The sequence below is a fragment of the Leptopilina heterotoma genome, unplaced genomic scaffold, assembly GCF_015476425.1.
Source record: "Leptopilina heterotoma isolate Lh14 unplaced genomic scaffold, ASM1547642v1 Lhet_15, whole genome shotgun sequence".
Lineage (NCBI taxonomy): Eukaryota > Metazoa > Arthropoda > Insecta > Hymenoptera > Figitidae > Leptopilina > Leptopilina heterotoma.
This window is the reverse complement of record NW_025110867.1, coordinates 750,225-768,273: the sequence shown is the minus strand read 5'-3', so window position 1 is coordinate 768,273 and position 18,049 is coordinate 750,225. Positions and strand designations below refer to the sequence as shown.

Genomic DNA, 18,049 nt, shown 5'->3' with positions numbered 1-18,049 from the left:
TGCCTTGACCACGTGTTCGCGCAGGCGCAAATATATGCTCCTGGAGGTATATCCGTTTATGCGCGCGGAGGCTTATATTTAAGGCTTACGGTGTAAACTCCTTCTATATCTTCTTTCCAAAAAAAATCGCTTTAATTTGAGAAATTAATTTTACCACTACTGTTTTAATTTATGTAGAACATTTTCTTCACTTTGAACGAGTAAAATACTCTTTGATGCTGATAATCATTTAGAAACTTACCAAGACAGACATATGTTTACTTTTAAAAATGAAGAACTACATTGGAATCAATATTGAAAGTTTTTTATTGTTAATTATTTTTTAACATTGCGTAAAATATTTCAATTAAAGTCAGTAAAATATTTGCTGAATAGTTATAGTTTTTAACATAATCAAAATAACCTAGATAGTTATCTTTTAAACATTCCGTTATTTTAAAATATATTCGTAATTACTAGAAATAATTATATATCATACTGATTATAAGCAAATCATAATCTGCAGACTATGGATTTTCAACCTCCCAGAAGTCACATTTGTTTATTGGATTCATAGGCTGACCTATTCTACAATTAAATGCTTCTGAAAATTCCCTCATATTTTGTAAAGTGCCAATAGTTCTTATAACAAACGGTGCATGATCCTCATCATTATTTATTACAGGCAATTCACAATAATGCTGTCGAATTATAAAAGAAGATATTACATGTTATGTCAATATTAATCAGAAATTCTGATTTTATAGTTTAGAGGAATGTAAAAGAAACTAGTACATACATTTGCAAAGGAAATGAAGAATAATTGGTCTGCATTGAATCTTTCGAAACCTGGTAGTGTCTCCAGTCCCAAAGATTCATTAGCGTCAATCATTTGCCTCATAGCTTGAAATGCCAATTTTAATCCTTGTATATCAGCATAATTTTCATTCAAAGTTTTCGTACCTTCCGCCTACACGAAATAGTTATAAATTACATTATAGCAGTTATTATAAAAAATGTTTTAATCATGAGCATAAAAATTTAAATATTACTAAATACAGTGTTTTTAAAAGCAATTTATATTTTAGTAATTACATTTAAATTATTATAATGATTTATTAGACAAGTTTTCCTTTCGTTAAATAATATTGCCATGTCTGGATTCTCTGTTTCCCAAGAAGCTGAAATATCAATTAGTTATTAACTTATGAAAAGGAACTAAATGTTTACATTACAAACAGTAGGTAAAATTGTAGTTCTACATTTTTATTAGCAGCATAAAATTATATATAAATTGTAATATAATTACATTCATATTTGACAGAAAGATAATTAATATCAAATGAGTGTGACATTTCATGTCCGACTAATCCTCCCATTCTTCCAAAATTATAGGCGCTGTTGAAATATTAAAATATATATAATATTAATTGAATTATAATTTAATTGTAATTTGTTTGTTAAACACTATAATAGAACTTACGTTGGCGCTCGCTGATGATAAAAAGGAGCAAATAAAAGTGCAGGTGACATCACTAAAATAGTAATTGATTATTGTGTTTTACCTACATGAGATAGCTTTATAGGAAATTTCACTGATTGTACTTACTAAACAAATTTGCTTCTTCATCAAGAAACGCGTGTAATTCCATTGCTCTTTTGCTCCTTCTAAAAGATTTTTATAAATAAAATTATGTAATTCTTGACTGTAAATGTAAATAACATCAGTAAAAATAATACAAAATATAAGTAGGTATATTAATATAATTTACACAATCATGTGGAAATATATTCACTTTGCTGTAATAAGAACTAATATTACTTTGAAAATGAACAAAAATAGTCGAAATTAATGTTAAAATTACAAGTTCCCTCAAAGGCAGCAGAAAAGAAAGTGGCACACGCTAAGACGGGTGGTCGTCTTTTATATTTCTATGAAATTGGCGCCTGATTGGCTGCTACCAGAAAGAGAAGGGAGCGTGGCACTACTAGCAAGCGTCTCCGCACCCCCCCACTCAATCTCCTAGCGACCAATCACGCTCTACTCTTATAAGTGTATAAAAGCCGTTCGCGTCTTAAGAAGTATCATTGAAAATTTTACCACTGTATGTTAAACACTTAGAGGAGTATTCCTAGAAATATATTATACATTTAATTACCTATTATTTTTGCTCTTTTTCTGTTCCCCCAGAGCCAATTGAAATTTATATACAGTTTGAGCCTTTTTAAAGTTAATCAAATTCTGGAAAGCAATTGTACCCATTCTGAACTGAAAAAAAGATTACAATAATTTTATCAGTTAATAGATATCACATTTGTTATATAATAAGAATATTTCTTTACTTTATATGAAACTACTGTCTTCTCTGACATAAATTCGCTTAACACATAATTAAGTGCCAAAACAAGTAATTTTATCTCTGATATTCTATTTAGAGCGTCATTATTCGCATCTTGGTCAATCCAACTATTACCAATTTTTTCTCTTAATATGGGCTTTAAATGATTAATGATCTTCCTGACCTGGTAAAATAAAGAAATTATAAGAATAAGTACAGTAAAAGTAGTTTTTTGTTTAAAAAACAAACAAAACTAAAATTGTCTTACAAATTTCTTTCTTCCAGCAAATTCCTGATTATTCATTATTACATCACTGAACCCAAGTGTCACTGGTATATTGTTTATACAATAATACGACCTACTGTTGAATGCATTTTCTTTTAAAAACTTCTTATAAAATAAATTGTACTATAATCGCAAGAATAATAAAAAAAATTTTTTAAAGAATATTTGTAAATGTATGAGTATTATAGACATAACTATAAGGAAATAAAGGATACGCTATTAAGTTAAATGTTAGAACTATCGGGTACCTTTCAGGAGAACTATTAACACCTTCCACTGTGTTAAGAGAATAATATATCTCGGGAGTAAATTCAAAATTGAATTGCATGTATAGTACTGCAAAGTAAATAGTATAAATAATTGAAGGGCATCATAAAATGTTGATAAGTTTTGTTGCAAATAACTGTTTTTGAAAAATAATAAAATTTACCAATTGTCGAGGGTGGTGTATTACTTAAGATTCGACACAATTGAAGAATATAGTTAGCATCAATTGTAATTTTGAATGATGGTTCTATAAAATTTTCCGTTCTCTCAGCAAGCAGTTGAAGAATTCTATGCCAATTTATCTAAAAATGAATGATAGCATAAATATATGGATATCAATTTCATAAAATATTTATTTACCTTTGAATTATCGTTTAGCGAAGAGCAATTGGTATCATAGAATTCTTGTAATTTTTCAACAGTATAAAAATACATATCTGTTTCTGATTCCTCATTATGAACGAGCTGCAAACAATTTACTTAAAAAAATTTCAGAATAATGGATTCTATATTACTAATAACAGCAGTAAAAATATTTTAACCCCCCTTTGTAAAATAAAATATAAATTAAAAATTTTATTCAATAACCTGATTTAACGTTTTTAATATACCTCATTTATATTTCTGACAAACTCTAGAAGTGATTGGTTATGTTCATTTAAAGTTTCTTCTGTAATTTTGCCATGATGTTTCAAGAAGTAATTTATATTATTACTTGGAAACTGTCTATCATCATATGGTACTAAGTTTGTCCTTAATTTGTGTGGTTTTAAAATCTACGTAAAATTTTCTTGTTATATTAACGACTTTTAATTTAAAAAAGACAAATAATTATAAATATCGTAACTTAAAATAACTATGAAACGTGTAAAATATTTTAAGAGCATTTTAAAATTTTTTTTAAATAACTAAATTTTAGACTTGCATTCAATCTCATTTCTTTGTCGAGTACAACATGAAAAAGAAAAACTTCACCAATTTTTTTAGCATAATATTCATCCACATCTTGCCAGGTTTTTCCTTCCCAGTTAGTTTGTGACATTATATTTGCAAAAATTTCTTTTCCGTATACTACTGAATAATCTGCAAATAAATTGTTTAGTTTTTAAAATTGACTATTTTACATATCACAATATTGCAGGTTAATGATTAACAAAATAATTTTATTTGTATCTACCATTATCAATGCACGAATCATAGTATTTCTTTTCCATATAGAGTTTAGTGTTATCTCTGCTAATATCATTCCTTTCTAAAATATCTTAAAAATGAAAAACAATTCGTACAATAATTAAGTTATTGCAAAAAACTATGAACGCATATGCGAAATTTTCTTATATCTTTGCAGTTTAAGTTTACCTCTGATTCTATGAATCAAATTTACTTTGTTCATTGCCGAGATGTCCCAATAATTAATGTACCTAACCCTGGGATTGTTTCTAACCCATTTACCACAGACAAAATCATAGAAATTGTCACATGGATCCACAGTGTAATCCATTCCACTATAGAGCAAATTAGCTATAAGTAAAATGTACTAATTAGGTTAGAAATCAAACGTAGTTCATTTTTGTAAATGAATATCAAAGTGAAATTTTTGTCCCTATACTGGCAACTTTTTTCCAAACATGCTTGTATACTTACAAAGTTGGTCTAAATCCATTTCTTGACAATAAACTACTGTAAATATAGATCTGGAAATATTAATTTCATTTTATTATAAATGTAATGTTTATTTATTGTTAATTTGCATAAAACTTAATGTTTATTTATACAGTTCTCCTAATTTGTCTTTTATTAAGTTTTGTAACTAAATTCAAACCTTTTTATATAAATATAATTTTATAAATATTATATTTGTATATACAATAAATATATAGCACTACTGCGCATGTGTAAATGTGACACGTCACTAATGCGCAGATGTTGATGTGACAAGTTTTTTTTTGCTTATGGATTTTTGTAAAATCTGCATACAGATATCTTGGAATCCGCACTCCATGGTTATGTGGGGTTTGTAAAATAAAAAATAAAACAATATAAAATAAATAAAGTAATAAGCTTAACAAGCTGGCAAATTACTGTCGTAAGACTTTAGCCTTTGAGGGCGGCGCTCCAGCTCTGTCGCTGGTGCGACTTTGTTCTTGCCCTGCGGATCTCCTGCGTCAATAGTTAAAATTAAAACTATTTCCAACCAACCAACCAACAGAATAAAGAACCAATTTTTAAAATATAACATTGTGAAAAGTCAAAAGATAAACTTGTAATTGGACATAAAAAAAATAAATTAAATAAACATATATATGAAGGTCAAAAGATAAAATTGTAAAAGGACAAATAAAAATTACAGAATAAGTTAAATTAAGCAGAACATATAAGTTAAAAGTTGATTAAAGACACAGAATTTAAAGTGTGAAATTAAAATTATGCTTTTTTCCTACTTTTGGACCTTGCAAAAGTCTTCTTCGCCTCCTCTAGGGCGGTTCGGAAGACCCTGCAAGTTCCACTTCCCGCAACGTGATGAACGTCTTTTGTTTCTAGGAACTTCTTCTTGCACAAGAAGCTAGTATCTTTCCTCTTACAATCCACGACCTTGTGTTCGACTTCTCCGCACCTAAAGCACGCAGTTGATCTATCCGTCGTGTTGCATTCTCTTGCTAGGTGACTACAGCCGAGGCATCGGTGACACCTCACTATCATATACTTCCTTCTAATCGTGCATGACCAACCTTTATGCGTAACGAGCACCTCCAGCTTCTCAGCCTGATCCTGATCGGTGACAACAACTGCGAGTTTTATCCCCCGATTGTTAGGCTCAAGGACCCTCACCTTTCTGCTTCCTGACGGTTCCTTCATGATACCTGATAGTGCCTCGGGGTCGATTACGTAGTTTCACTTTTACTTTAACTTTCAATTTCACTTTCACTTTTACTTTCACATTCACAGATTTTCACTTTCACTCTTACATTCACTTTCAGTTACAGATTTTTACTTTCACTTTCATATTCACAGATTTTCACTTTTACTTTCACTTTCACATTCATAGATTTTCACTTTTAATTTCACTTTCACAGATTTTCACTTTTAGGGGAGAGTGGGGCAAAATGGGGTAGGCGGGTCAAATGGGGTACCTCTGTTTTTCCATGATAGGTACTTTTAATTTTTTTTCCCTCGACATATATCATTCATGTTGATAAGAAACTGTTATTAATTATGAAGACACTCCAAAGAAAATTTTTTTTTGAAAGTTATACAACTTTTAAGTTTTAAGCAAAAAAAATATGGATTTTTTTCAAAATTAAAGTGCTCTCCAAACTTTTTGGGATAATGCATTTAATTTGGCAAGTGTGGGATCTTTTTCAGTACTTATTCTAAAGTATTTTCCAATAGAATAGATTGTTTAATTGTTTACAATAACTTGTAAACATTGCATTTTGTTTTAATATGCAGTGTGGGGCAGAATGGGGTACCTAAGTGTGGGGCATGCCGGAAGCTACGCCGTTTCATTAAAACTATTTAAAAACATTATATTATTCATATTTAAAGGTTTCCTGCAGAAGAATCGATATTTTTGCTTCGAGGAATTTATACTATCGATGTTTCATTATCGATATATCGATATTTTGCAATATCCATGTTTTTTTTGTTAAATTCTAATAAATATTACTTGTTTTTTCATAGTAATAAAGAATCCTACTTTTTGTTCGTATTTATAATCTCATACAACAAGAATTTAATGAATTTTGAAAAAATACTCAATGTTTTGTATAGTTATTTGATGCCACCCCATTTTGCCCCACGGGTGGGGCAAAATGGGATTTTAGCACTTTCTTAGAAAATACGATATAAGTTCTTTCAAAAATTTTTTTCTCTGCTATTATCATAATTTCCTCAAAGCTAAGTGTACAAAGAAGAATTCTGAAGCATAGCTGAATCGATTTATTCGTTTGGTTCTCTGTAAACAGCCAATTTCAAAAAGGTACCCCATTTTGCCCCACTCTCCCCTACTTTCACATTCACAGATTTTCACTTTTATTTTCACTTTCACAGATTTTCACTTTTACTTTCACATTCACAAATTTTCACTTTACTTTGCCTTTCACTTTTGTTACGTTTCTAATTAAAATAATAGTAACCGTGGTATAAGAACGAGCGATGTACTTTCGGAAGTCGCTAGCAATTTTCTCGCAAGATGGTAAGTCTTGCAAAAATTATTTATTTGTGAGTTTATTATTGCCTCAGCTCTTTAGTGTCTGTTATGACGTTATTCTCAATTAAGGATAGAAGAAAAATATAGATTTAGAGTTATAGAATTTTTATTATTAGAATAGGTTAACTGTAAAGGTAGGTATACAATGGTTAAATTTACCCAATACTTACAGTTGTTGTATCGGCGTGTATTCGCACAATTACTTAATATTACTTTTAAATGTTGTATTTAAAAGGCATAACGTTCTAAAATGAGTTAGAAACGGGATTAAAACGATCCATAATAATCGAAAACCGTATTCGAACCTAAAAGCTTTACATCAAGACCCTGATTGTTTTTGTATCTTGATATACAAAGATTTCTGCTAAATACGGAACACGACGGCACGAATAGTTGAACAGACTATGTCTTTGGTATAGTTACAAAATAATATAAAAGGGCATCTGCCTGATGGGACAAATCTTTGGTGACTTCGGTAAGAGAACGGAAGAAAATGACAATTCGGAAGAGGGCTTTCCAGCTTTTATGCAATAGTTCCCACTCGCGGAAAAAGGGTGCGAAGTAGTGAGTATCCAATACGGATGTTTAGAAAAATGTAGGTCGTCTTCCAGACCAATCTGGAGCCGAGCTATTTTAGTTAACCAATCAAATTTAACCGAACAGGCCCTAGGTTACTGAACTTTGACCCGAGTGGGGTCACTATGCGTTGGAAATGTAATTAAGCCGCAATGTACAATAACAAATTACAAATTACAAATACAAAATCGAAAATTCACATTTTAACTATCCTGCAGACTATATTTTACCTTTTAAATAAAATGAGCCATATGATAAAGCCGCAGAATTTTATTTTGATTCATAGAATAGCTTCAAAAAAAAATTCACCAAAAAAGTTCATTTTTCAGTGCGCCTGGGTAATATAACCCCTTAATATGCCAATAAAATTAAAAAAAAAGTCTGTCAAAATAAAACTAAAAATAGAAATGTGTCAGAGTGAATGTGAAAATGAAAATCTGTGAAAGTGAAAATATCTGTTGGGGAGCGTTCACAAATGATGTCACGCAATTTTTCGGGATTTTAGACCCTCTCCTCACCCCTGTCACGCAATTTCATGCTACTTTACTTGTAAAAATGTATTGTGTCTCGTTTAGTAGAGGCCCCCCCTACCCCCAAAAACGTGACATCATTTGTGAACGCTCCTTTGAAAGTTAACGTGAAAGTAAAAATCTATAAAAGTGATAGTGAAAATCTATGACAGTGAAAGGGAAAGTAAAGTAAAAATTTGTGAATGTGAAAGTAAAAGTGAAAATCTTTGAAAGTGAAAGTAAAAGTGAAAATCTGTGAATGTAAAAGTAAAAGTGAAATTGAAAGTGAAAGCGAAAATCTGTGATTGTGAAAGTAAAAATCTGTAAATGTGAAAGTGAAAGTGAAAATCTGTGAAAGTGAAAGTAAAAGTGAAAATCTGTGAAAGTAAAAGTAAAAGTGAAATTGAAAGTAAAAATCTGTGACTGTGAAAGTGAAAATCTGTAAATGTAAAAGTGAAATTACGTAATCGACCCCCTGTACCTCGTCCTCTTGGCTAAGGCAATCCAGGTCGCGGATCTCCAGAGTAACCTTTCGGTCCGCATTCTGCACCATACCCATGTCACCCACCTCCCTTTTCACTTTCTCAGTAAACCCGTTCTTGTCTGAGGAGCCTCCTATTCTAAAGAGGAGGTCTCCCTTCTTGGTTGGTCTTGCTCCAACTACTCTTGTCTGACTTGCCTCTGAGTTCACCTCCTTGCGGACCTATCCCAGAATCTCGGCAAAATCGTCGCTTGGGGGCAGCAACATGCCGACTTAGCTAAACGGTGAAAAAGATGCCGTTTCAAAAGAAAAGTGAAAAACATGCCATTTCACGAAACCTGTGGAAACTATGCCTCGCCGCGAAAGCGCTGAGAAACATACCTTCTCCAAACGAACGGTGAAGAACATACCTTTTCAGCCTTTTTAATATAATATTAACGGTTGAAAAGGCATGTTCTTCACCGTTCGTTTGGAGAAGGTATGTTTATCAACGCTTTCGCGGCGAGGCATAGTTTCCACAAGCTTCGTGAAATGGCATGTTTATCCCTTTTCTTTTCGAAACGGCATCTTTTTCACCGTTTAGCTGAGTCGGCATGTTGCTGCCCCCAAGCGACGAAATGATCTTCTTTCCGCCACCCTGATCATTGTTGATCCTCCAGTCGCTAACCTCGCCCTACTACCATGATCTGGTTTTGGCTTTGGTGTCGTAGAAGGCACTTTCTTCTTTTTCTTCACGTCCTTTGTCAACTCTGGACTACTTTCACTTTTCTTTCTTTTCTTAGAACACTCCCGCACGACATTTCTAATGACCTTCGCTTGGAATCGCTCTCGTCTTCTCTTCCGATCCTCACGCATCTCTTCCGAAATGAACATACCGTGGTAGAAGCGCGCATCCTGCTCCTTCGTGGCTTCATGCTCCTTGTGCAATTTCTGTCAGGCTCTTCAGACCGTTTTTGATCGACATATTGACGTTCGTCTGTACCTTGCAGGACTCCAGCATCTTGCGTTCTTGTTCTTCGATCTTTTCAATGCAAGCCGCCTTCTCCTCTTGCAGCTTAATACAAGTGTCCCTGTCCTGATTATTATTAATAGCATCCACGGGCCACCAGCTATCGACCCCACGCCATAAGCTTGACGATCGGTACCAGAGAGGGATTAAGCCGAAACGAGCCGGAACGAGCGAGCCTAAACAGGGTACTACCACCTGGCCAAGATGGACACTAAACCGCCTCCGTTAGTTACTATAAAAAAGTGTTATTTGAATAACCCGCGTGTTATGATCCAACCTAAAGTATTGTCCCCAGAGGGCGTCTTAGACTTTTCTATAGACTCGTTCTAAGGAACAAAAAAACCATTTCTTGTTCTCGCCCTGCGTGGCTAAGCATACTTTTTATCAGTTACTTATAATACAATCCAGTGTTCTTTTATATCGCAAATCCCTTTTGTTTTACTCTGCAGTTCCTCTCGATGATTTCCTTAACAGATTATGGGCCCAGGGAAGTAAAGTAGTGTAGCGTGATGCGGCTGAAATTAATTCTCTCGCGTCGGTGAGAATTTTGAGGTTAGCATCCCCTTGTGAAAGTTTTCAGTAATTTCGTTACGAAAATGAACAACGCTTCCAGTGCGAGATTTGACCTTCTTCGGAAGGACAATTATGACACTTGGAAGGTCCAAGTACGTACGGTATTGATAAAGAATGATGCGTGAAGCTACATTAGCGGTGACGCAGTCAAACCCGAGGTGATTGCAGATCGACCAGAGACGTAAGAAGCCGCGAATAGGTGGACACAAGCCGATCTAAAGGCGCACACCGATATAATTCTGTCCATTAGCCCTTCCGAGATCAAACACGTAAAAGACTGTACATCGGCGAAGGATATTTGGACAAAATTGGATAGTGTCTTTGAATCCAAGGGCAGCTCATTTGAACAAGTTGATGTCCCTAAAAATGCAAAACGGCGATGATGTTCGAGAACATCATGCCAGTCCTTTTCAGACACAGTCGACAAGTTGTCAGAACTGATAATTCAAATAAAGGGAGATTTGTTAGTCATACTGCTACGGAGTTTAACGGAAAGTTACGAGAACTTTCGATGCGCGATGTCGTCTCGCGACGAATTGCCGACGGTCGACATACTTCGCGTTAAAATAGCAGAAGAATCGGACGCGCGAAAAGAAACTAGTCGGAGATCTGTACAAAACGCGATAATTATCAGAAAACACGAAAATAAAAATTCGAAAGGTAACTACTGTCGACGAGATATTAAACGGTTAAGTTCAATAAGGACGGTGATTGCTTTCGCCGCTTAACAGAAGATGATCATTTCACAAAATGTTATCACAGCAGCATTTCTTAACGGCAAACTCGACGAAAAAGTGTTGATGAGCTTTTTATGGCTTGAAACAGGCTGGTCGAATCTGGCACAAGCGCCTGGATGATGAACTCACAAGTTGGGAGCAAGGCCAACGAAGTCGGATCCTTGTGTATACCGAATTAGAGAGGATAAAAACTTGATCATAATCGTCGTATACGTCGACGATATTTTGATCATTTGTCAAGACAACAGCAAAATTTCATCATTGGGAAAGAGACTTTCCGAAATATTTGAAGTGAGAGATGTCGGAAATCTTAAACGCTGCCACAGAATGGATTTTTTCATGAACGAGAAGGGTATACTGGTTAATCACAAGCGGTACATTCTGTAAATTCTACAACGTTTCGGAATGACAGACTGTAACGCAGTATCCACACCCCTGGACATAGGAACGAAACTTGTCAAGGGCAACGCGTGGGAAGATTCAGACGGTGAGAAACCTCCTTATCGGGAACTTGTGGGGTGTATTTTGTACTTATCGATATCGACACGCCCAGATATTTCTTATGCCGCGAGTGTTTTAGGTCATTTCAATGACTGCTTCAACAGAACACATTGGAACGCTGCCAAAAGGGTACTCCGGTATCTTAAGGGCACGAGTGATCTAGGAATCCTCTACACACATGAAAGAAGTGTTCTTGCTGGCTACGTCGACGCAGATTGGGCAGGATCTACTCATGACAGGCGCTCATTCACGGGATTTGCCTTCATCTTGAGCGGCGGTGCAATAGTCTGGGACTCTCGAAAGCAACGCACGATCGCACTGTCAACAACGGAGGCATAGTATATGGCCATGACGGAGGCGGCCAAGGAAGTCGTTCACCTTCGTCGTTTTCTCATAGAACTCGGGCTGAATGACGTTAATTCAATAACTCTCTTCGTCAACAACATGAGTGTGCAGAAATTGTCGAACAACCCTGTTCACCACGGAAGGACAAAACATATCGACATTCGTCACCACTTCGTGAGAGAAGTGGTAGCATCAGGTGAAGTGAAACTAAACCACATCGAATCAAACAAAATGATAGCGGACGAGCTAACGAAGGCTCTATCGAAACCCAAACATGAGCAGTGTATTCAGTCTATGGGAATGTCAAAGTGTGATGTGTAAACTCAGGGGTTGTATCAAGGGGGAGTGTTAAAAAGTGTTATTTAAATAACCTGCGTGTTATGATCCAATAACCTAAATTATTGTCCCCTGAGGGCGTCTCAGACTTTTCTATATACTCGTTCTAAGGAACAACCAAACCGTTTCTTGTTCTCGCCCTGCGTAGCTAAGCATATTTTGTATCAGTTACTTATTATAATACAATCCAGTGTTCTTTTATATCGCAAATCCCTTTTGTTTTACTCTGCAGTTCCCTCGATCATTTCCTTAACAGTTTCATAGACGTTATAGCAATGCCGAAGCATTGATGAGACGTCTATGATATCCAAGGTCACGTAAACCAAAGAGTATTATAGAGAGTGGAAGGTGATCGAACACTCCTCTCGCAGCGAGATCACCAATTTCATCAACTGATAAATACACAGTACATTCTTTAAACCAATCAAGGATTAGCAAAAATTTATTTCCTCTTTTTTCTGCAAGAAGTCCTAAATCACCATCCGCACCAAATGAAATATCACAATCGAATCATTTAAAGTGTAAAAAATTGTCAAAAAAGTGCAAAAAGATTTTTTTTATCGCTTTGCAAAATTAAATTAAAGACAAAGTTAGAGCAAAAATTGCGAAAGATTTAGTCAAAAATGCCAAATTTTGGCATGTTTTTGAAAACAAAAGTAGTCTGAGGACTGGGTTCCCTCCTCACAATACGGATTTCGAAAGGGTCGCTCTGTATTAGACTGTGTTGCAGCAGTCACTACCGATATCACACAGGGTTTTTATCAGAAAACAAGGTACATTGGCTTTGGCAATTGATATAGAGGGTGCCTTTAATAACACTGGTCGACAAAATTAAGGTTTTTTCTTGCTACAAGTGATTCTTACAGGATTTTCGACGTAGATTACGAATCTGTAAGTGAAGTTGTCCCATCACGTCTCAATTTTGAGAAAAACGGGATCAAAGTGCCAAAAAATGGCTTTTATGGCACTTTTTGAAGAACAATAAAAAAAGAACGCGACGTGATAAAAAGCTCAAATATGGCTTAAATGAGACCTCAAACCCTAAACTTTAACATCCAAAAGCAAAAAACCATGTAGAAATAATCCAAAATTGTGGGGAACAACTTTTCGCTAAAATCGCTAAAATATCGCCAAAATAATAGCTGTTTTACGCGCATGCGGTAAAAAGTTGTTCCCAACAATTTTGAGTTATTTCTACATGTTTTTTTGCTTTTGGATGTTAAAGTAGAGGGTTTGAGCTCTCATTTAAGCCATATTTGAGCTTTTTATCACGTCGCGTTATTTTTTTATTGTTCTTCAAAAAGTGCCATAAAAGCCATTTTTTGAAACTTTTACCCCGTTTTTTCTCAAAATTGAGACGTGATGGGACAATTTCACTTACAGATTCGTAATCTACGTCGAAAATCCTGTAAGAATCACTTTCGTTTATTCTTGTAGCAAAATTTTGTCGAACAGTACTCTCTCCCTTATTATTTAATATTTATCTGAGATTCATCTCTGCAATGTATGCGGATGATCTTATGATTTATACTAGATATACTTCTATTACTGATGCACTGAAGAATTTGAAGGAATCGATTGAGATATTATCTGAATGATTCAGAAGAAGAATTTGAAGGAATCGATTGAGATATTATCTGAATCATTCAGATAATATCTCAATCGATTCCTTCAAATTCTTCAGTGCATCAGTAATAGAAGTATATCTAGTATAAATCGTAAGATCATCCGCATACATTGCAGAGATGAATCTCAGATAAATATTAAATAATAAGGGAGAGAGTACTGTTCGACAAAATTTTGCTACAAGAACTACATGAACTAATAGGAACCACTTATTAGTGGTAAACCGAGGAAAAACATGGACGTTTAGAAGAGGTGCGATCGGATCGATTATAGATCTAACGATCGCATCGTCTTTAATATTGAGCCGCATAAGCGACTGGCGGGTCTCTGAGGAATATACCGCAAGTGACCACCAGTACATTGAGTTCTCAGTCTTGATAGGAGACACACGAGGAGGAAAAAGACAGGAAGTTCCCAGTCGCAGAACCTCCTCGTGGAATATTAAGAGACTCGACAAGGAGAGGTTTTGCCGGTCCCTAAGAGAAGTTCTCTTAATTGAGGACTTGGGCTGGGTAAAGAGGCCAAGTAGTATGGATATGGAGGTGCGAGCGGTGAGGAACATGATAGTCACCGTTTGCAATGCGTCAATGCCACGTCGCAAAGGCGCCATTCCTATGAAAAAATCCTTGCACTGGTGGTCAGAGGAGTTGGCCTCCTTGAGAAAGGAATGCCTTAAAACAAAAAGGACATATACCCGATCTAAGGGAGATCCCTTGCTGAAAGAGGCTTTCATGGAGGCAAAAAAGAACCTCAAAAAAGAGATCCGCAAGTCGCGAAGCCGTAGCTGGAAGGACCTAATCGAGGAAGTCGATAATGACCCATGGGGTCTAGCTTTTAAAACAGGCGCGGATCTAAGGGGGGCCATTGTGACATGGCCCTTCCCGAGAATTCAAACTTCCTGGAATTTTTTTAATAAAAATTCCATTCATATAAGGTCATCAAGCTAACGTCTAGCAGATGGCCCCCCCAAGAACCTTGTCTGGATCCGCCCCTGTTTTAAAATCGTTACTAAGAAATAAGTGACGAGGCAAAAGACCCCCGGCTTGGACAATCCCGATTGGGTTAGACAGATAATAAAGTCTTTGTTTCCTCCTGCAGAACCATACCTTAGAAGGGACTGGAGTTCCTGCAAAGTCAAAGAGGAAGAACTTTTCACACTTAGTGAATTGAAAAGCGCATGCAAAAGATTGAAAACAGTTAAGGCGCCTGGAATCGATGGGACAAGTAAGGAGATCCTAAAATTAATTTTTCTTTATACCTCGGTCGAAAGTACGTACTTCCCTCTGCGATTTCGCAGCAGAAAGTCAAGCATTTGTGCTTTGGTTGATTTTCATACCCAACCTCTATTACAGCGGAAGAAAAAGAATTCTCTGTCGGTAAAAACATCACTGTCGGTAAATAAGAAAATTTCGAGTTCAATGACAATTTAACGAGTAATTGTTATCGCAATATAAAATGAGAAAAAAAATTATCAACATTATACTTTATAAATTTATTATCCACAAGCTCTGAATATTGAAATGAACGAAATCTTTTGCTGATATAATTATTTTCAAAACTTATTTTAATAAACATTTAAAACAAAAATAAAATAATTAGAAAAATTTTTATTTTTTTTTTAATACGTGCCAAAACGTTATAATAAAATTTTAATATTTTAAAGAAATAATTAAATTGTGTTCATTAGATCGTTTAGAATTTTAGAACCATAAAATTAATTTTGTACCACCAGAAATATTCTTTTGAAAATATAATATTAATTTATCTTTCACATTTTCTTTGACATTTTCATGCATCAAATGTCGGGGCAGGCGAATATTGTTTGCAAGAGAGAGACAGAGAAAAAACCAGAGCTTCACGAATGTCCGCTAGAAGCGTTGAAGCGAGGAGCAAAAGTAAATAAAGATGGCTGGCTGTCAAATGAAACACAATTGCAATTTTCTTAAAAAATAAATTAGCGAACCTGCCGCCCTACTGGTTGCGGATAATGGATAATTATCTTAGCGACAGGTGAGTTATATATGAGGGAGACACCTGCACTCTCAAGGAAGAGATGCAGCGTGGGGCCATTTGTATGGAATGTATAGATGATTTCTGCGGATGGATCTGCCTGAAGGTGCGGTGATCATCGGCTTTGCGGACGACGCGTTGTTCGTGTGCACTGCGCACTGCCGAAAGCGAGGAGGCTCTTGGGACATTGGTGAACGAATGTCTGCGACTAGCAAATAGCTGGCTGGCTACGGCGTCAAATAAGGCGATCGAGTGTGCCGCTAATCCTTTACGGTTAATGCCAAATGTAGGCGGACCCCATGAACAAAAAAGAAAACTGGTGGCGAGTATCGCCCATGCTAAAATGCTTTATTCAGCACCAGCGTGGGCCCCATCCCTGAGGAGTAAAAGATGTGTGACCATCTGTAAAAAGATACTGTCGGCGCAGAGATCGATAACAACGCGTATCTTCTCTGCGTATAAAACGGTATCTACGAGTGCTGTGCAGGTCCTTGCAAGGGTTCTGCCAGCAGATCTTTTGGCGAAAGAAAGGGAGGAAATCTATCTCCTTTCTAAAGACAGAAATTCCTCAGAAGAGATGACAGATGGCACGAAAGATGGGATGGTGAGGAAAATCGTCGATGGACTTATCGCCTTATCCCGGCACTCGCCACTTGGATAAATAGGAAACAAGGTCAGGTTTCCTATTACTTGACGCAAGCGTTTATAGCGCTAATCTATGTAACAGTGTGTTACATAGGGGTTGGGGGGTCAAAATTTTCAAAAATTAGCGTTACGTAATATATGAACGGCCCCTTAACTGAATGTGCCTTAAATTCAGACACTGAGTTGAAAGTTAAAATTGGAAAGTTTTTTTGTAGTAGTAAAATAATTATTTGAATAAAAAAAAATAATAAAATCAATCATAAACTCCACATAATGATTCCAATAACAAGCGTTGCTATGAAAACCATTACCATGGCAGCGGTTGTTATGGCAACCATTACCATAGCAATGGTTCCCATGACAACCATTACCTTAGCAACGGTTGCCATGGCAACAGTTGTTATGGCAACCATCTTCATATCAACGGTTGCCATGGCAACTACGGACGGACACCAGAGTCTCGCTATAAGGGTTTCGGCCCTTGTCCACGAAACCCTAAAAAGAAAGAAAAGAGTATGAGGGAGAATAAATATATACAAAGGGAAAATAAATGTTTATAGTTGATATAAATGTTATTATTGTTTTGTTTAAACTTCAGTTTTATGTTTAACTTTATATTATCGGGCGGGGGTTGGATGATGTCAACTGACTATCCCTCCTGATACTCTAAATTCCCTACCCGATATCCTTAACCCTTAAACCGCACACTTCCGAATCCATCCTTAAACCGCACACTGGGTGTGCGACACCCGGGGACTTTAAACTGTGTTCTCCAAGCTGGAAAAGGATATTATGGTTCAGAAAAATTATCTTATGTAGCTCAGTACATCTATTTTGAAGGAAAATAAGTTTCATAATGATTTATTTAATCTTAATATAAAAAAAATGTTTTTTAAAACTACTGAAATCACCTTAAACCGAAAACTGGGTATCAGCCACCCAGAAATTTTTCGCTGTTAATTTCATAAAGTTATCAAATACACAAAGACACTTGGGAGACTAATGTCCCTCACGGAACATAAAGTTAAGTACAAAATGTGTCGTCCAATAGCGACATATGTTCAACTTTTACGACTTTAAACGAGATATTAGAGTAAAATGCTAGAATATGGGTGTCGCACACCCAGGGTGCGGTTTAAGGGTTAAAACTATATTCTATTCGACGATAAAAAAGATACAAGGGAAATGTATAGTGCATTATAAGTGAACTCTGAAACTATGAAAACCAATTAAATCAGTGATATAGTGTTTGGCTACCTGCTTTGCAAGAGGACATATAACAAACAAACAAAAGTATGGTCGTTAAAAAAACAAATTATTGTAAGATTTTAAAATAAATATACTTACAGTATTGGAAGAAGAAAAACTTGCATTTTTATTGCTTTTATTTCTTTTATAAAGCAGGAAAAATATTTTTTAATTGCACAATACAAGAAAAACAATATTATAATACGAACTGAAGTTTTGTATTCATATTTATGTCTTCGCTTTATCATCAGTTGAAATTATTATTTTTTTACTGTATTTGTAGATATTGACAAAAATATATCTATAAAATTAGAGATAAATTTTGCTTTTCATATTGAAAAGAACAGTTCTAAATATTCTTTTTTTAAATAA

At 35.3% G+C, this 18,049-nt stretch overlaps 1 protein-coding gene across 1 annotated transcript; it reads right to left on the bottom strand.

The window, feature by feature from the left end:
- Positions 1–288: 288 nt before the first annotated feature.
- LOC122498392 (neprilysin-3-like) lies at positions 289–17,915 on the bottom strand. The gene is made up of 18 exons (XM_043606090.1): positions 17,777–17,915; positions 4,516–4,565; positions 4,231–4,392; positions 4,049–4,132; positions 3,797–3,954; positions 3,483–3,647; positions 3,232–3,336; positions 3,035–3,173; positions 2,853–2,940; positions 2,587–2,680; positions 2,323–2,502; positions 2,139–2,248; positions 1,589–1,647; positions 1,463–1,514; positions 1,289–1,377; positions 1,075–1,160; positions 779–949; positions 289–680 (listed from the first exon to the last, which is right to left on the bottom strand). The coding sequence occupies exons 1-18, from the start codon at positions 17,800–17,802 to the stop codon at positions 507–509; spliced, it is 1,992 nt and encodes a 663-aa protein (XP_043462025.1). The 5' UTR covers positions 17,803–17,915; the 3' UTR covers positions 289–506.
- Positions 17,916–18,049: the final 134 nt, after the last annotated feature.